At 50.5% G+C, this 18,054-nt stretch overlaps 2 protein-coding genes across 3 annotated transcripts; one reads left to right on the top strand and one right to left on the bottom strand.

Moving 5' to 3' along the window:
- The first annotated feature begins 1,931 nt into the window (after positions 1-1,931).
- On the top strand, positions 1,932-11,807 carry Smarcd2 (SWI/SNF related, matrix associated, actin dependent regulator of chromatin, subfamily d, member 2). 2 transcript variants are annotated; one of them, XM_051179309.1, is made up of 13 exons: positions 1,932-2,426; positions 6,907-7,190; positions 7,340-7,382; positions 7,514-7,636; positions 8,488-8,643; positions 9,044-9,139; positions 9,265-9,366; positions 9,642-9,803; positions 9,967-10,064; positions 10,199-10,334; positions 10,469-10,591; positions 10,726-10,827; positions 10,898-11,807. In XM_051179309.1, the coding sequence occupies exons 1-13, from the start codon at positions 2,211-2,213 to the stop codon at positions 10,949-10,951; spliced, it is 1,695 nt and encodes a 564-aa protein (XP_051035266.1). In that variant the 5' UTR covers positions 1,932-2,210; the 3' UTR covers positions 10,952-11,807. The 2 variants fall into 2 exon arrangements, with proteins under 2 accessions (XP_051035266.1, XP_051035276.1); XM_051179319.1 differs by having other exon boundaries at positions 1,934-2,426; positions 7,006-7,190.
- A 67-nt stretch (positions 11,808-11,874) lies between these two features.
- On the bottom strand, positions 11,875-18,002 carry Psmc5 (proteasome 26S subunit, ATPase 5). The gene is made up of 12 exons (XM_051179346.1): positions 17,850-18,002; positions 17,181-17,252; positions 14,234-14,303; positions 13,813-13,910; positions 13,609-13,665; positions 13,307-13,537; positions 12,930-13,056; positions 12,650-12,840; positions 12,465-12,563; positions 12,271-12,381; positions 12,079-12,165; positions 11,875-11,976 (listed from the first exon to the last, which is right to left on the bottom strand). Exons 1-12 carry the CDS (start codon positions 17,901-17,903, stop codon positions 11,923-11,925), a joined length of 1,251 nt encoding a protein of 416 aa, XP_051035303.1. The 5' UTR covers positions 17,904-18,002; the 3' UTR covers positions 11,875-11,922.
- Positions 18,003-18,054: the final 52 nt, after the last annotated feature.

Raw genomic sequence — 18,054 nt, 5'->3', positions numbered from 1 at the left:
GGAGCCTGATTCTCCACACACCTCATTCTTCTTGGACAGCTACTGCAATTACAAAAGGGCAGAAATGGACACTAGTTTTCTACCTTGTAGGCATGGGAGGGACCATGATTCACTGATTAATAATTTTAGTCTGTTCCCAGACAGCCAGCCTTTGGGGAGAAAGGAGAGAGTGTCTCAGATGGCCAAGAGGCAGCACTTGGAGATGATCTCTGCCAGTTAAAGAGTCCAGCTTGGTCTACATTGGGAGTTCTGGGTCAGCCAAGGCTATTAAAAAAAAAAAAAAAAAAAGAGGTTCAGAGTAAAACTAACTTACGCTGGGCACTGGTGGCACACGACTTTGATACCAGCACTTGGGAGGCAGAGGCAGGAGGATCTCTGTGAGTTTGAGTACAGCCTGGTCTACAGGGCTAGTTCCTCCAAAGCAATACAGAGAAACCCTGTCTTAAAAGACAAAAACAAAAAACCCCAACTTACTAAAATGACAGAAGACAGCCATGAATAGGAGCTGCTAGTATAAACAAGGCAGCCATCAGTTGGTTGGGAACAAAAACAACCAGGACACCATTAAAAGTGCTGGCTTGCTGCTCCTGCAGATTGGGGTTTGGTTCCCAGCATCCACAAAGTGGCTCACAACCATCTGTAACTCCAGTTGCAGGGGCTCTAAAGTCCTCTACAGGGGCCAGGACAGCAGGTGGCACACATACACCCTGCAAACACTCTCACACATGCAGTAACAATTCTGTAAAAGGACCTTGATAGAGTCTTGGCCCTCATTGAATCACAAATCACATTTTCACAGGAAAGTTCGGATGTTGACGTTTATTTTGACATAGGGTCTCCTGCAACTCTAGTCTCAACTGCTGATGCAGTCGAGGACCCTGAATGGGCCCTCCTGCCTATCCTTCATGTCTAACGGGATTACAAGCAACATGATGCAGTCTGGGGTTCAAGCCCAGGGCTTAGTCCAGGCTTGGCAAGTACTCTAAACCTGAGCTACATTCCCCTATCCAAACCTGAGGACTTTTCAGTGCTCATTAAAGTTACACAGCACTGATTCTGTGCTGTGGGGAGAAGATCCCACATGAGCTGAGGGTAGGAGGTCCACAGCATAGCCGGAGCCAGTGGTTTCCGAAAAGGACAGCAACTTTTCAAAACTAAGTCCTATATGAACTGGGGAAAACTTACTTCACTACCTGGGGTTCTCTCAGCATGTAAAATTCCTTCCCCTAAAGTAATTTTCTGTGACGCACTTGGTAGGCAGAGGCAAGGAGGCTTCTGGGCGTTATCGGCCAGTCTGGTCTACCAAGAGAGTTGGACAGCCAGGGCTGTTACTCAGTCTCGAAAAAACAAAACAAACCAAAACAACAATTCTGCACTGGGCCGCCAAGTCAAACTTTTACCCAGCTGGGTCACGAATGTCCCTGGCAGCGTTGAGCAACCAATACAGGTTCCTTGGGGTGGGTGGGTGTGGGGTGCTGGTGACGGAAGGTGAACGCCCCATCCCATCCGCCTCCATCTCACGCGCTGGGAAGGCTCTTGAAAAGTTAATGGTGGCTGCTCCGCCGCACGTCGCTTGTTTTTTAAGGCTGAAAATGCAGACTTGACAGAGATGTTTTTGGAGGCGCACACCCGGTATCTCGCGGAGGGAGTCGCACTGACGGAGCACGCAGCGGACACCGAACCGTCGTGGACCTACGCGTGTGACCTTTGAACTCTGCCCCCCCTTCTCAGCGCTTCCGCGTGCAGCTTCCGCTCCCGCTCCTCCGGGAAAAGGCGGTCCCAAAGGGCGGGGCTCTGAGGCCGTCAGTTATGGGCGGTGCCTGTTCGAGGCGGGTCTCGCGAGGGGCGGGATTTGAAGACATTCTCGATTGGGCTGCTGGGAGGGGGCGGGGCCTGTCGCAGGCCTTGGGTTGGGCGGGGCTGGGAGTTCGTAACCGCCTCCGGGTAACTGGACGCTGGCGGTCAAATCTCCGGAGGCCGGGAGAGGCCGGCGGGCTTGCGGCACATCCCGGATCTGGACTATCCACGGCAGGAGCGGAGTCAGTGGGGCTCCTAAAGCTGGTCTGTGGAGAACTTGCGAACTTGGAATAGAAAATCCCGGAACCCGGCAATAAAATCGTAAAGTCCCGGATCGCGGAACGTAGCTCGCGGAGCGGACTCAACACAGAGCCCGGAGGCCGGATCGCTGCACCGCGGGACGGGACCGAGCGATGTCGGGCCGCGGCGCGGGCGGGTTCCCGTTGCCCCCGCTGAGCCCCGGCGGCGGCGCCGTTGCCGCGGCACTTGGTGCACCGCCTCCGCCCGCGGGACCCGGAATGCTGCCCAACCCGGGGCTCAGAGGCCCGGGGCCTTCTGGAGGCATGGGGGTCCCGGGTGCCGCCGCCTTCCGACCCATGGGCCCTGCGGGCCCCGCGGCGCAGTACCAGGTGAGGAAGGGTGGCGGGCGCCGCCGCGAGGGCTCCTGGTGGGTCTCCCCGGGGCCTCAGGTGAGGGCGGGAGGAGTCCCTGGACAGGCGGCTCAGGGGACACTGCTGGAGGAACTGCCGGGAGCTGGTGGCGCGCCAGGCCAGGGTCCCTAGGTTAGGGGCAGTGTCGGGGAAGGGGTGAGCGAGGCTCTGCGGTGGAGGGCTTGAGCAGTTAGAGTCCCGCGGCTTCGTGCCTCACGGCTTCTGAGTACCTGAGAGACGTAGGCTTCGTGGGATCTGGAGAATTGTGTGCAATCGGGCTGAAAAGTCTAAGGCAGGTCTCGGGGTCGGGGGCGACACGAGATGTGAGAGAAGTTTGGAAGAGGGTCGTTACTGAGAAAACAGGTTATGTTTTCATTAGCCTCGGTCCCACTCTGTCTTGGCTCCCCCCCCCCCCTTTTTTTTTCTTTCTAGTTGGGAACTGGCAGATCGTTAGTGTGTCTGAGATGGCTCCCAGCTGCCTGTTGAGGGGGAAGGAAGCCTGGCTTCCTACGACATGGGGGACTAAGGGGAGGGGGCCCAGATGACTCCAGGTTAGATTAGAGGCAGCGGCGGCCAGGTCTGAAGAAGGCCCAGTTCCAGTAACAGACTATTCTAGATATGATATGGTCTGTCACGGGCTTTCCTCTTGGTGACAGTGTCCAGTAGTTAAATTTGGAGGAGCAGAGAGGCTTTGTGGAATCCTGCTAGTCTGAGGCTGCAGGAGTCTGCAGCGGCATTGGCCGCTTTAGAGGGTACTGCCCTGACCCTTCTAGCTGGGAAAAAAAGCAGTCAGTCTCAGGTTGCAGCTTCAAAGGTCATTGAGGAAGGGGAGACTCTGTGTTCAGTGCATTGTGAACTCAGCTTGACCCTGCATGTGGGGATCCTTCCCTAATGCTCTGGTCTAAGTTGCTCCAGGATGTTTGAGAATTTTTACATTTTGCTTTTGCAGTTTGGTGCTGAGCATGGAACCCAGGCAAGGCTTTGCACATGACAGACAATTGCTTTATCAATGAGCTGCACCACTTTCCCAGAGTGCCTGGGGATTGTGTCCATCCTTTTCCCACATCCTTGTCACTTTTGTTATTTGTGTTTTGATACAGGGTCTCATGTAGCCCAGGCTGGGCGTGTAGCTAAAAAAGCTGGCCTCGAACTCCTCCTGCCTATCAGGTGCTGGGATTACAGCCATGCACGGCCACACCCAACCCCTTGTTACTTTTACTTACTATCCAGGTTCTTGACAAGACCTTATGTATCTAAACTTATGAGCCACAGCTTCATCATTATAATGTCTGAAGGTGTGCACTATAGCTTACTCTGTCCTCTGCTGGTGTCTCTAGCCTCAGAAATAGATCCTCATGGAGTGTGCATATTCTGCCAGGAATCAGATTTGTAAGGAGGTACCTGACTGGGGGTGGGGGTGGGGATAGTGAGCCCCAGCCCCCAACTTTTCATTTCTCCTATCTCAAAAGAAAATGAACAGTTTGGGTGTGAACAAAGATAGACTTGGCCCCAAGGATACTAGCTGGAGTTTATCTTTTCCATGTTGCTTTCTTTGGAGATTCATGGGCCTATGTATCACTGATGAGTCCCTACATCAGTTATTTTAGCCCTTGGACCTGGTTGCTTAGAACTGATCTGGAAGCTTCCTATAGTACTGGGGAGTTCTGTCTGTTTGGCTTTTTTTCTTTCTTCTTCCTTCTTTTCTTTCTTTTTTCTTTCTTTGTCTTTCTATGTAGTTCTGGCTATCCCATAACTTACTATGTAGTACTATTTAGACCAGTTTCCTTGGCATGCAGCTGATAGAAAATCTGCCCTTGGGAAAGCCCCTGTGATGATAGGAAGATGGATTCCTCCTTAATTGTGTAGAGTGTGGCCTTGGGCCTACGTTGAGGCCAAACTGGCCAGCTGAATAGCTGTGGCTACTTGGTGCGAGCAAGAAGATGGCCTTGAGTCTGAGCATCCATACCAACCAGGTTGACATCACCATCTTCTTTTTTCCTATTTTTTCCTCTTCCTCTTTCTCTGGGGAAGGACAGAGGAAAGGGTGGTGGTAAGGAGAACCCAGTTAACACTGGTTGACTTTGGAGGAGATCCTGCTTGCTTTTTTTCATGTCCAGGTGTCCAACTTCCAAAAGGGCTTGGGGTCTGAGGACAAAGGGGTCCCAACTCCTGGTTAAAGCTCTTGGGGGTGAGTAGGAAGAGCAAGGACTTGCATGCTGAAGCTGGGCATATTGAGGAGCTTGCTGAAATAAAATGGCCAGCTGCCTACCTCTGGAGGGTTATTCTGGCTTGGGAGTACAGTCAGCTGAAGGGCTTAACATCACAATAAAAAACAAAACAAAAAACCTACTGTGCGTTATTGCTGAGTTCACTCAGCTCAGAGTTTATAATACTTTCTGTTCGTAGGATCCGGGTATGTTCTCCAAATGAGGCTCTTAGGCTCAGGCAGCCATAGGAGGACCAGAGCTACAGGCTTTAGGTCAGAGCAGAGCATGCTTACTTGAGCCCTAGATTCCTACCCAGAGATGGCAGAGTCAGGCCTAGCCTTCTGCCATTGTCTCCTTGGTGGCTACAGAATCAAGCCTAGAATGTGGGGTGTTTGGCCAAGTAGTCGAAGTTAATGCATTCTGGGGTCCAGGGGACTGAACCAGCCCATTTACCCCTGTGGTGGGGCAAGCAGGCAGAGGCTAATAATCTGTGGCTGTGACTTTGTTTTCTAACCCTGAGTTTTTAAGTAGGAGGAGCTACTGGCTCTTCAAAGCCCAGGTGTGGAGCTTGGCAAGGGGGGACTGGGACTTGAGTTGTGAGCAGCCTTCCCCTGAGGCCCTGGCTGAGCTGGGGGCCTGCTGCCTGAGCCCCAGAAGTCTGGAGCAGATGTCTGGGTGGGGCCTATTCTAGGCCTGCCTGAGCTTTCTTGTCTTGGGATTTCCCGGAGGGCTCAGCAGCAGTAGTACAGGCTTTATGAACTTCAGTGAAGAGTTTGGGGAGATGGGAGCACCCCAGCTTATATCTGCAATTACCCTAGGAAAACCTTAAGTCTTGGATGATGATGGAGAGTCTTACAGCTATGGTCACCCTGAGTCGTTGTCTGCCTTTCCCCTTCCCCCCCTTAATTTCTGTCTCTGTCTTATTAGAGCAGAGACACAGGCTGCTTTTGCCTTTCAACAGCTTTGATGAATTTCTTCCTGATGAGGAGAGACTTGTGGCAGGGCTCCTGAGGTCCCAGGGTCTCCCACTTTTAACCCCTCAATTGCCACATGCTTCCCTGTCACCCTGCTCCTATGCACTTCCCCTTGTCTCCAGGTCATGTTTCTTTCCCTCCCTCTTTGCTACTGGTCATGAATCTGACCTTCTGGACCTTCTGTGGTTGGGAACATGGGTTTAGTGCTGGATAAAGACACTGCAGAGACTCATCTCCAGGATGCTGGGGGCGGGGGTCCTTGTGAATCTCCACCCAGGCTGGCCTGGTTGTCTGGTTATACTGATTGATTGCATAACCTGGGCCCTGGGGCCAGCCCTGTGAAGCTGCCAGGGACAGTGTGTGCAAGGCAGAGCTGCCAAACAGGCCTTTCAGGCAGCAGCCATGTGAATGGAGTTGGGAGGTAGAGGGCTCCCAGAAATGTTGGGAGAACAGGACCTTGGATGAGAAAACAAGCTACTTCTGTCGCCCATTTGTTGCTTTGACCCTTATGGTAATCCTTGCATCCCAGGACGTCCTTACCCTGCAGCTCGGGATGGCTAGGGTTAAGCTGAACCAGCAGTAGCCTCGCTGCCAGGTGGTGCCTAGACCATGGGTAGAATCCAGATGTCTGCCGCTCTCATTCCCACAGGCTACCCAAGAGCCATAACTTCCCTTTTGGGGGTCCTTTGACATAGAGGTAGGGACATGGCAGCAGGGAAAAGGGTGGGGAAGCAGAGTCATGGTAGAGGCCATATGGTGGCCAGATGCTGTCTGTACTCTCCCGAGGCCATCTCCACAAGTTGTGACATGGCCAGGCCGTCCTATTGTACTTGCTCACCTGGGGTGCTGCTGCCTAGTGGCTTGCCATCCCACCGACTGCCTTTCTTCCCAGTCGTGGACCAGGCATGCCCCCTCAGACTGTTTCTATCCCCCTGTACTCCCCTGGGTTGCTATGCATCGCCCCTGATGACCCAAGCAATGTTTTTCCTTTAGGGTGGGGAAAGGAAGAGGGAGTATACAGTGGGCCATCCAAAGACTATAAAAACCTCAAAGCTGGCTCACCCCAGGGTGCAAGACATAGCGTATTGAAACTGGAAAGGTGGTGATAAGTCCTAAAAATCCCCCAGGCCCGTCTGCAAGTGGTGCTCCCCCCCCCCCACCCGTAGGCTCTGGCTGCCTCATTTGTTGGCACGGCTGCCAGGGCGGTTGCAGGGGCGGGGCAGGTGTGGTTTACACGCTGGGCTCAGGCGCCTGTTCCCCTTTGTTCCTGGTCTCCAGCAGGTCTCCCTGTGTGCGAGAGAGATGGAGGGTATGGGCTATGGACCTCGTAGGGCTTTGCCACTGACCTGTGCACCTCCACTGTTCCACTTTACCCAGCGACCTGGCATGTCACCAGGAAGCAGGATGCCCATGGCTGGCTTGCAGGTGGGACCTCCAGCTGGCTCCCCATTTGGCACAGCTGCTCCGCTTAGACCTGGCATGCCACCTACCATGATGGATCCATTCCGAAAACGCCTGCTTGTGCCTCAGGCCCAGCCCCCGATGCCTGCCCAGCGCAGAGGGTAAGACTTTTCATGCCTTGCCTAGCTCATCTCTGGCGTTGTTTCCCTCTACCTTGACCCAAAGGATACTCTTGGCAATTTGGGAGAGGGTTTTGAAGATGGGGTGTTTGGACTGTTAACCTCTTAACTGGTTTCTGTTTTCCTACTAGGCTAAAGAGGAGGAAGATGGCAGATAAGGTTCTACCTCAGCGAGTGAGTGTTAGGAAGCCTGCGCAGCTCTGGCTGGCCAGGATGGAGGCCATCTTCCCCGGTCCTGCAATGGGGAAGGGAGGGTAGCGGAACTAGAGCTGGTGAAGCAAGCCATGGCATTTCTCAATCTGCAGATCCGGGAGCTTGTCCCAGAGTCTCAGGCATACATGGATCTCTTAGCTTTTGAGAGGAAGCTGGACCAGACCATTGCTCGCAAGCGGATGGAGATCCAAGAGGCTATCAAAAAGCCTCTGACGGTATACGCTACCCTGAGTCTTCCCAAAACTGTTTTTCTTCCCTGGTCTTGTTCAGAGATGAGCAGGACTATCTGCCTAGGCTAGAGCAGTACTCACAGCAGGGAGTAGTCTACTAGTAGAGTACAACTCAATTTAGCATGTTTTGAAATGTTATCTTCCTGTGTGTGGCCACTAACTCAGTCCTCATTTGCCTTCTGAACACTCTTGAGATCACAAGCATTTACCATGCTCAGCCTACTGTGTTTTAAATAAATATAGACTACTAGCAGTAATGAAGTACTTACTGTAGTAGCAAAAGTATTATATAAACATTGTTTCAACTATGTATGTATGCATGCATGTCTGTCTAGGTATGTATATATGTATGTGGCTCCTGATGACTCAGAATGTAAATCTCACTCTTTATGGTCTGAGAGCTACCAGAGAGTAGACTGAGTAGTTAACCTTTTCACACCCCATCCTTAAAGAAGCTTTCTTTTCTTTCCTTCTTTGTTCTTTAATTATCTAGAGCAGTCCCCTGAATGGTAGAGACTTTCTAGGAGACTAAGGTATTGAAGGACTATAGTGGGTGTTTAAATGGGGGTGGGGGTTTAGAACCTACAACCTCACATATGCTAACCTCGTATATTACTGTATCATTAAGCCATGCCCTTGGCTCCAGAGGCTTCTGATTTGCCTGGTATCATGTTGTATGTAGTTGTGGTGTTGGCATTGTCAGTAATCCACCAGTGTGCCCCTCCCAAGGGGGCCAGCACCACCACTACCAACTTCCAAGGGTTATTACTTCTAAGGAGATATGGTAGGCTTCCAAAACTCCTGTCCATCTCAAGCTCACTGTTCTTCCTCTTCAGCAAAAGCGAAAACTTCGGATCTATATTTCCAATACATTCAGCCCTAGCAAGACAGATGGTGATAATGTAGGAACTACAGGGACCCCTGGGGGAACCCCAGCAGCAGACAAGGTGGCTTCCTGGGAGCTTCGAGTGGAGGGAAAACTTCTGGATGATGTGAGTTGGGGAAAAGAGCTATTGGGGGGGGGGGAGGTGTGTATGAATTTAGACTGTGGACAGACATGCGCACTCAGTCCTAGCATTGGGAAAGGGTGAGGTTAGAGTTGGTGGTGGGTTGTTGTTTCTATGCTGGGGATCAAACCATGGACCTCACACACTAGGCAAGTGCTCCACCGGAGCTTGAGGATCAATGAACATCTGTAGTTATTACAGCTTTCCTGTAGATGGCAGTAGGGTGTCTTAGATTTACTCACTCACTGGTTGGCAGAAGGGTTAATGGCAACTTCAAATGCTACTTCAGGGCCCAAGACGGCCTTGAGTTCCAGGACTGAGTCGTTTCTTGTCTTGATCAATGAATTCAGTAGCACACCCATCTTACAGCTCTTTCCATTCCCAGCCTAGCAAACAGAAGAGGAAGTTTTCATCTTTCTTTAAGAGCCTTGTCATTGAGCTGGACAAGGAGCTGTATGGGCCTGACAACCATCTGGTGGAGGTGAGAATGGTCCTAGAGCCTGGGAGGGACAAGCTGCCAGGGGACACAGAGCATGAACTCAGTGTGCTGGTTGAGTGCTGCATCAATCTGTTAGTGATAGATAAACTCTGCTCCCCTCCTGACAGTGGCATCGGATGCCCACCACCCAAGAAACAGATGGCTTTCAGGTGAAACGTCCAGGGGATCTCAATGTCAAGTGCACCCTCCTGCTCATGTTGGATCATCAGGTGACAGATGCCCAGGGTCACATGTGGGGCCACAGGGACTCATTCGGGGAAGGGAAGTGTCTAATCTTTTCACGGGTGTTGCCTAAGACCATGGGAAAACACAGATACTTACATCAGGGTTTGTAACAGTTGCAAAGTTCACAGCAATGAAAATAATTTTATGGCAGGAACTGTATTAGAGTTGCAGCATTAGGAAGGTTGAGGGCCACTGCTCTGACTCCCTCCTGTTCTGTCTCTGCACAAGAGCCTTTCTTTACTCCCCTGTCCATTCCCAGCCCCCTCAGTATAAACTGGACCCCCGACTGGCGAGGTTGCTGGGAGTGCACACACAGACGAGGGCTGCCATCATGCAGGCACTGTGGCTTTACATCAAACACAACCAGCTGCAGGATGGGCATGAGCGGGAGTACATCAACTGCAATCGCTACTTCCGCCAGGTCAGCTGGGACTACCTTCTTGTTCTCTCAGCCCCTGGCTCACTTGCTTTGGAACCCTAGTGGGCAAGTACTTAGTCAGCCTTTTGACTGCCTCTATTGGCCCTGGAGTAGGCTCCTCCCTCCGTGCCCTCAGGCATCACCATGCTTTGGGTGCTCTTTCCAGATCTTCAGTTGTGGCCGACTCCGTTTCTCCGAGATCCCCATGAAGCTGGCTGGATTGTTGCAGCATCCAGACCCCATTGTTATCAATCATGTTATTAGGTAAACAGAAGGAAGAGACATGGGACGGGGCTCTTTGAAAACAGAATTCATCCCGAAACTTTACTCATAGAACAGGCTTGGTGATTGGGATGCACAGAACCATGTTTCTACTTCCTGTCCTTTGCTGCCTGCAGTGTGGATCCTAATGACCAGAAGAAGACAGCCTGCTACGACATTGATGTGGAGGTAGATGACCCACTGAAGGCCCAGATGAGCAACTTTCTGGCCTCTACCACCAACCAGCAGGAGATTGCCTCTCTTGACGTCAAGGTGAGTCCTTTGTCTCCACAGCCACTGAGGCCAGAGCCAGGGTGAGCAGCTCTGTCATTTATTTCCACACGGCACACTATCCTAAGAACAGACTCCCAGGCTGGAGTACACATGACACTTGCACCCTTCTCCAGATCCACGAGACTATCGAGTCCATCAACCAGCTGAAGACCCAGAGGGATTTCATGCTTAGCTTTAGCACTGACCCCCAGGACTTTATCCAGGAATGGCTCCGTTCCCAACGCCGAGACCTCAAGGTACAGTCCTCTTTCTTTTGAAGGTGGTCTCACCTAACACTGGGCGACTTCTACCCCAAGCACTCTCCTGGTCCCAGGGCCAGACTGGCTCAGGGGTGGGAATTGTGCCACACCTCAGCCCTTGCCCTCTACAGATCATCACGGATGTGATTGGGAATCCTGAGGAGGAGAGGCGAGCTGCTTTCTACCACCAGCCCTGGGCTCAGGAAGCAGTCGGGAGGCACATCTTTGCCAAGGTGAGGCTCCACCGCTTTGGCCTCCTTTGCTTGACAAGCTGAAGCCTGAGCCATGCTTTCTCTTCTGCAGGTACAGCAGCGAAGGCAGGAACTGGAACAGGTGCTGGGAATTCGCCTGACTTAACTCCTCAGGGATCGCTTCTTTCCTTCCCAGCCCCAGGACCTGGCAAGAGGCTTGGTTTTGGCTGGGGCTGCAGACATGTAGGATGGAGTGAGGTGTGCCTCCTGTCACCCTCTATTCCCCAGCTAGTTTCATAAATGTAGTGTTAGGATTCCTTATTGCTTGGTCCCCAAAGCCTTATTACTTACCTTTTAGCATTGGCTTTAATCGTGTTCTAAGATGCCGCCTCAGCCCCCCGCAGGCAGGCCCACGGACTGCTGGAGGTTGTGCTTTAATTTTGTAACAGACATTTCTGAACCAAAGGCTGCTGGGTTTGCATGTTTACAGGCTCCACCCTAGGGCCAGTGTCAGCTGGTTTTGGGGAGCTGGGCAAGGAAGAGGGGGCCCAGCCTGGACTCTTCCTGGCCTTTCTCAACCAAAGTTCTTTGCCATTCCTACAAGCCCAGCCTTGCCGCTGGTTTGTCCTTTTCTTTGGGTATTTGCACTATTTGGGGAGCAGGTTTTCTATGTGGGAGCCACTTTTTTTGTACAGAGGTAACTGGGGTTTTTCAGGGAGCCCTACTTGGTGCCTCCCTTCCTTATTTTCTTTTCTTGATCTATGCAAGCGGCTGCAGCCGCCATCATCTCCTGGGATGCCATGGGGCTGCCCACCCCCAGCTGCTTGGGCAGGGGGAGATGGAATTTCCCAGAGGGAGGGAATGTGCCAGTTCTCTAACCCAGCTAAAGTAGGGGCACCTGCGTGCTGGAGGGGAAGGGCTGTTGTTACCTTCTGCAGTTGGTTTTAAGGAGGGTGGGCCTAAGGCTTGGCAAATGCCACTTCTGACAAACTTGGAAAATTCCAAATAAATCCTTTTGTTTATTGGTGGTGCCCAGACCTGGTCATTGAACAGTACAGTCACTTATTAACATACTGGAGTTGTAGAGAGTTTATCGCACAGATCTTTATTTGAGGGATCCATACAAAGGACATACCCTCACTTCCATAGCTTCTTGATGGACATATTTTTCTCACTGTCCTTTTGCATGACCTGGAGAGGGAGGGAGAACAGAGGGAACACACACGTGTGAGGGAAGTTATGAACTGTGTAAACACAACTTAGCCCATGGTCCAGAGCCACCACAGCATATACCTTGGCTACTGCCATCTCAAAGTCCTCCTGAGTAACGTGGACACGCCGTTCCCGCAGGGCATACATGCCAGCCTCTGTGCACACACCCTAAGCAGGAGAGAGAAGCTGAGGTCCTGCTGCTGGGCCCCCTTAGCACTGAGTTGGCTCTTAAGGCATCCTGCTACTGCCCAGCTCCCCCAAGTACCCAGTTACCTTCACTTCAGCCCCCGAGGCTCCTGGCATCAACTCAGCAATTTTCCTCAGGTTGATTCCCCTGGTCAAGTTCATTTTCCGAGAGTGGATTTTCAAAATGTCCAGCCGGGCCTAGGGATAAAAGAAGAAAGCCCTAAGCCCTGCACGGCATCTCCACATAGCCAGAGCTCCTCCAGGCACCATCCACCACAGACCTCCTCATTGGGAGGTGGGAATTCAATTTTTCTGTCGATCCTCCCGGGACGCAGCAGGGCGGAGTCCAGGATATCAATCCTATTAGTAGCCATGATAACCTGGGAAAAGAAGGTAGAATCAGGCGAACACCTCTCAGGCCCGCGTGCCACCCCACACCTTTACCCGGCTTGTTGGAAAGTCTCACCTTGATGTTCTTGGTGGCCTCAAAGCCGTCCAGCTGGTTGAGCAGTTCCAGCATTGTGCGCTGCACTTCACTGTCCCCTCCAGATCCCCCCTCCAACCTTGAGGAGCCGATGGAGTCAATCTCATCCATGAAGATGATAGATGGAGCATGTTCTCGTGCCATGACAAACAGCTCCCTCACCATCCTAGCCCCTATTCAAAGGCCAGTCTGGCATTAGGAACTAACGTGCATCCCACACTCTCCCCTTCCACTCAGCTCCCACATTCTTAGCCATAGTTACCTTCCCCGATAAACTTCTGTACCAGTTCAGAGCCAGAGACACGAATAAAGGTACAGTCTGTATGATGAGCCACAGCCCGGGCCAACAATGTCTTCCCAGTGCCTGGGGGTCCATACAAGAGCACTCCCTGAGGGTGGGGAGGGAGGGGAAACGACATCACACTCGGGGGAAAAAGCTAACCCCTTTCACTTATGGAGCATGCACCAAGTGAAGGCTTTGTAAAAGGTGAAGACCAGTGTCCTTTCTAAACTGCATTCCAACTAGCACAATGCTCTGGAAATCTCTCCTGTTGCTGCTCTTCAATGGGAGGGCAGCCCAGCTCTGGATCTGGTCTGGGGAGGACAGACAGCCGCCTCCCAGGAAAGTCTGATGTGTACCTTTGGCTGTGCAATGCCCAGCGCTTCAAAGAGCTCAGGGTGCTTCACAGGCAGCTCAATCACTTCCTTGATCTCTTTGATCTGTTTGTCCAGCCCACCTATCATCTCATAAGTCGAGTCCGGCACCTTTTCCACCATCATTAGTGACACCAGAGGGTCTACCTTATTAGGTAGGATCTTATGCAGAGTGTAGCTGTCATTCCTTAGAGCAACTCGGCAATTGGGCGTTACCTGGATGAAGGGGGGGTGGTGTCAGGATACAGTGGTGCTGCTCCCCCACCCACATTGCTGGCTACACTTACATCATTGATGTCAATGTTCTTGTCCACATCAACAACGAATTTGCCCTCAGGATGGACCTGAAGAAATAAGGGCTCATGATTGTCTTCACCAGTCAGCACATCACCCCTAACCAGGGACACCACAGGGAGTTCTATAACATGACACAAGGCTGCACACAAACTGGGAATGCAATGAGCTGATCCTTGGGGTTATGTTGCTTTTACCTTGACCAACACCTTTTTCTTATCCATGGCGCGTACTACTTCTCCAACATAGGAGCCCTGTTCCTGCAGCAGCTGCAGCTCCTCCCGCAATAAGCGAACTAAATAGAAAAAACCAAAACTAAAGTAAACAAAAGCAACCATAAAAACCTACCAATCACCCTACTCCTCTTTAAGTATTCCTTGGTACTCAATTCAATATGCATACACTTTTAACATTTGGAAGGAAGGAACTTACATCATGAAAAGGGTTTACAGTGGATCTTGGAAAGAGGGATGCATGGGGAACAGCTACATAATGAACAGGGTAAAGCATCACTTTAGGCTGAGAGGAGATGGTGAGCACTGCAGAAGATGGAAGGCTGGGAACATCCAGACTTTGCCTCAACCAACACATTACACTTTCCATCATCTCCCTTCTCACCTTTTGCATTTAGCTCATTCCTTTGTGCCTGCAGTCTTCGGAGATTCTGGCTCTTATCATTTACAATCAGCTGTGGAGAACAAGACACACATCCCATTACTCAAAGGTGGTAAATGACCTGTAGGAAACCGGGACTTGGCTGAGATGCTTACACACAGGTTTGAACTGCTGTTTCAGAACTCCAGCAGTATCTGAAGGCCCTGTCCTGACTGCTTACAGTCCCTAAGGAGCCTGGGCCAGACACCACAGAAGGCAAAGGTAACAGGATCTAATGCAGAAAAACTATAGCTTCTCATGGAATGGCTTCTGGAGGAGAGGAACGTGGTATGGTAGGAAGATTCTCAGGTGAGATGCCTGAGTTCCAGCTCAACTGCAGTCAGTTAAAAGTTAGTTCCTAACTCCAAGTCTTCATATGTGTGTATGTAATGGGAAAGGGGAGATCTTTGGAAAGGGAAAAAGATAAATATAGAAGGGATGAAGGTAAAACAGGGCATCTGAAAAAGTTAAGGAATCATTATATAAAATAATATATAAGTCTGTATATACTGATACACATATAGTTTAAATGAAATTTTCCCATCTGGGGTGACAATGCTCCACTCAAGGGCTATAGACTAGCTACTAAACAGGTATGAGTACCCACCTTTTGAACTGTTGGTCAGGGTCATCTAAGAGACTCTCAAAACAGTGCAGGTGACTGCTCTTGCCCTTGGTTGCCACACCAGAGGTGAAAGATAAGTCACTATTGCTAAAGACACCATGCATGCACTTTAAATACAGGACTTGGTATGTGAGTTGGATCAGACAGGAAAGCCCTTTCCCTGAGGATTAGCTTTCATGGTACCAAAGGGGACCATGCAAGCGTCCAAAGGAGGAAGCAACTAACAGCCTTACTATGGTGCCTATGAACTACAATAGTGGCATGCATACCATGGGGCATCCAACGGCTCCTGTTTAACAGGAGGGAAAACATGTCTGGTACTGGAAATCTAGCCAACTACCCTGGGCTATCGAAGTCATACATCTTGAAAAGACCACACTCACCATTTTACTAGAACAGCATAGTCCATAACTACATTTGACTATCTTATACCTATAGCTAAATGTAGTTCGTACCCCTTACCAAAGAAACTTCTCTTGGCAACAAATGGAGGCAATTATAAAAACCACAATTGCTCAAAATCTAAACAAGAGACGGTGTGGTGTATGAGGGATTGGAAGGAAGGTGGTGTGTGCGTGCACACGTATGTGTGATCTAATCAGGATTTCAAAAACTAAAATTAGGAAAATGAGTTAAAAAGGTAGGCATAGCTGGGCATGGTGGCACACGCCTTTAATCCCAGCACTGGGGAGGCACAGGCAGGCAGATCTCTGAGTTTGAGGCCAGCCTGGTGGACAGATTGAGTTTCAGGGCAGCCAGGGCTACATAGAGAAACCCTGTTTTGAAAAACAACAACAACCAAATGATAGGCATGGTGGCGCAGACCTGTAATCCCAACACTAAGGAGGCCCAGGCTGGAAGCTAAGGAGGCCCAGGCCAGTCTGGGCTACATAATGGGATCCTGTTTTAATAAATCAGTTAAACAGCCAGGTGGTGGTGGTACATACCTTTGCTCCCAGCATTTGGGAGGCAGAGGTAGGTGAATCTGTGAGTTTAAGGCCAGCCTGGTCTACAGAGCTACTTCCAAGACAATCAGGGCTTTATAGAGAAACCCTATTTTGAAAACCCAAAAAGAAAGAAAAACAAAACAAAACAAACAAACAAACAAACAAAAAAACCCAAAACAAAAAAACCAGAAAACAAAAGATTTGTCTTTAAACTGCACACAGGCAACAGTATCCATTATCCTGCTTTATTTCAGATCCAAGAGTAATGAAATCACACACAGAAGCATTAAAAAATGGTAAACCAAACTGAGTGTAGTGGCTCATGTCAGACGCAAAAGAATCCTTGAGTGAGTCTAGCCTGATCTACAGAGGGAGTTCTGGGTCAGCTGGGGGTACACACTGAGACACTGCCTAAAAAAGAAAGGGCAAACCAAACAGAACTGCTCTAAGTACACCTGAGGTTCTGAAATTATCTCCGTGGCTGCTCAAATGCATTCTCATTCCACTTACACCTTTGGCTTACTGTGGTTTTGTTTTCCAGGTAAGAGTTTATGTAATTGAATCTGATTTCAAATTCAAAATACTACTCCTGCCTCAGCATTACTGGTATGCTTCCTGCGCCCCACTCGGTGATACTTTTTTTTTTTTTTAATTAAAATTTGACTTTTGGGGCTAGAGAGGTAGTTGAGTGGTTTAAAGTACTGGCTGTTCTTCCATAGAAGCCGACTCTGATTCCCAGCACCCACATGTTGGTTCACAACCTTCTGTAACTCCAGTTCTAGGGGATCCCATACCCTCTCTTGGCTTCCACAGGCATCAGGTGCGTGTGAGGCACACAGACATAGATGCAGGCAAAACACCCACACACATAAAGTGATAACCTTAAAAAGCAAGCAAGCAAACAGTAACTAAATACTAAATCAAAGAACTGGGCATTTAGGGCAGGAGATTATTAATATACTTTACACTGCTTGTTAATTTCTAACTGCAAAGAAGGGGCTGAAGAGATTGCTCAGCAGTTAATAGGGCTTACTGCTTTTACAGAGGGCCTGGGTTTAGTTCTCAGCTCTCACAACCACCTGTAACTCAAGTTCTAGGGACTCCATTGCCCTCTTCTGGCCTCCACAGGCACTTGCACACATTTGGTTCACATAAACTTACACAGGCACGTATACACACACATACATAATAAATTAAAAACAGAACAAACACACCAAACCTACAAGGGAACAACACAGGCAAAGAACTCTTCACTGCACTCCCAGTGGAATAAGGACTTGTAATTTCTGTGGCCAACACTTCTCATCTTCGTCTAGCTCCCTCTGGTGTTTGTACTCACCTGGAGTTCTTCAATCTTAGACAGATAATACTGGCGGAGTCCACTGCCTGCCTTCCCCTCTTCCAGTTCCATCTGAAGACAAGTGTAACTGTTAAACAAGTGCCTACACTATTAAGGGATTAAGCCAAACTAGTTCCAGGGCACGCACCACACGGTTTAAGAAACAAGGCCAGAAAAATCCCATCCCCTTTCCTCAGATCTGGATGGGTGGTCTGTGTGTTCAGACTTCGGAGGCTTAGTTCTTGGTTCTCACCCTTCCCTTTTGAATCCACTAAAAAAGGATGCAATTACTACCCACCTCCGAAGACTTTTAGGAGGATCAAGGGACCATAAATCCAGGGAGCACTTTTCTCTACGACAAGAGCTATACAAACCCAAGGTTTAACTACTAACAGACAAAGCCAAAACGGAGGACCCGAGTCCAGGTCCATCCAATCCCAGGCCATTCCTGCTCGCCTAGCTCCTTATTCAATTCCTTCCCACCCCTGTCCTGCTCAACCCGGGCGGCGCTGACACAGCAGATCCAGTCCCAGGCAGGGTCCAGTCAGGCGTGGTCTACCCACCCTTGATCCACTCGACCCCCTTGCTCTTGGCCACCTCTCACTACAGATTGTAAGCACTCCGCACTCAGCTCGCGTGGCCGCCTTGCCGCCGCCGCCGCAGCCTTACCTGCTCTGGCCCATCAAGCGCCATCTTCCCTCTTTCCGCAGGGACCGCCGGCATCCAAGTCACCCTATGGCGCAGGCGCGGAGGCCGAAGCCTGCGACCTGGAACCTGGCAGAGAAGACTTCCGGGTCAGTGGGCGGGGTGTGTGGCAAGACAATAACAGCGGCTCTAATGGCAGAGGAGCTACAGGACGTCAGTAGCTTTGGGA

The sequence above is a fragment of the Phodopus roborovskii genome, unplaced genomic scaffold (assembly GCF_943737965.1).
Source record: "Phodopus roborovskii unplaced genomic scaffold, PHOROB, whole genome shotgun sequence".
Taxonomy (NCBI): domain Eukaryota; kingdom Metazoa; phylum Chordata; class Mammalia; order Rodentia; family Cricetidae; genus Phodopus; species Phodopus roborovskii.
Note: the sequence above shows the minus strand (reverse complement) of the source record. Positions and strands in the feature narration are given on the sequence as shown.

Bases quoted from the DNA above. Each gene is read 5' to 3' on its own strand.
- Smarcd2 (XM_051179309.1), top strand. From the start codon at position 2,211: ATGTCGGGCCGCGGCGCGGGCGGGTTCCCGTTGCCCCCGCTGAGCCCC. The intron at 8,644-9,043 runs GTGAGTTGGGGA...TTCCATTCCCAG, and splicing joins AGGGAAAACTTCTGGATGAT to CCTAGCAAACAGAAGAGGAA. The intron at 10,335-10,468 runs GTGAGTCCTTTG...ACCCTTCTCCAG, and splicing joins TTGCCTCTCTTGACGTCAAG to ATCCACGAGACTATCGAGTC.
- Psmc5 (XM_051179346.1), bottom strand. From the start codon at position 17,903: ATGCCGGCGGTCCCTGCGGAAAGAGGGAAGATGGCGCTTGATGGGCCA. The intron at 14,304-17,180 runs GTGAGTACAAAC...TGTTCTCCACAG, and splicing joins CTAAGATTGAAGAACTCCAG to CTGATTGTAAATGATAAGAG. The intron at 13,911-14,233 runs GTGAGAAGGGAG...TTTTCTATTTAG, and splicing joins GAATGAGCTAAATGCAAAAG to TTCGCTTATTGCGGGAGGAG.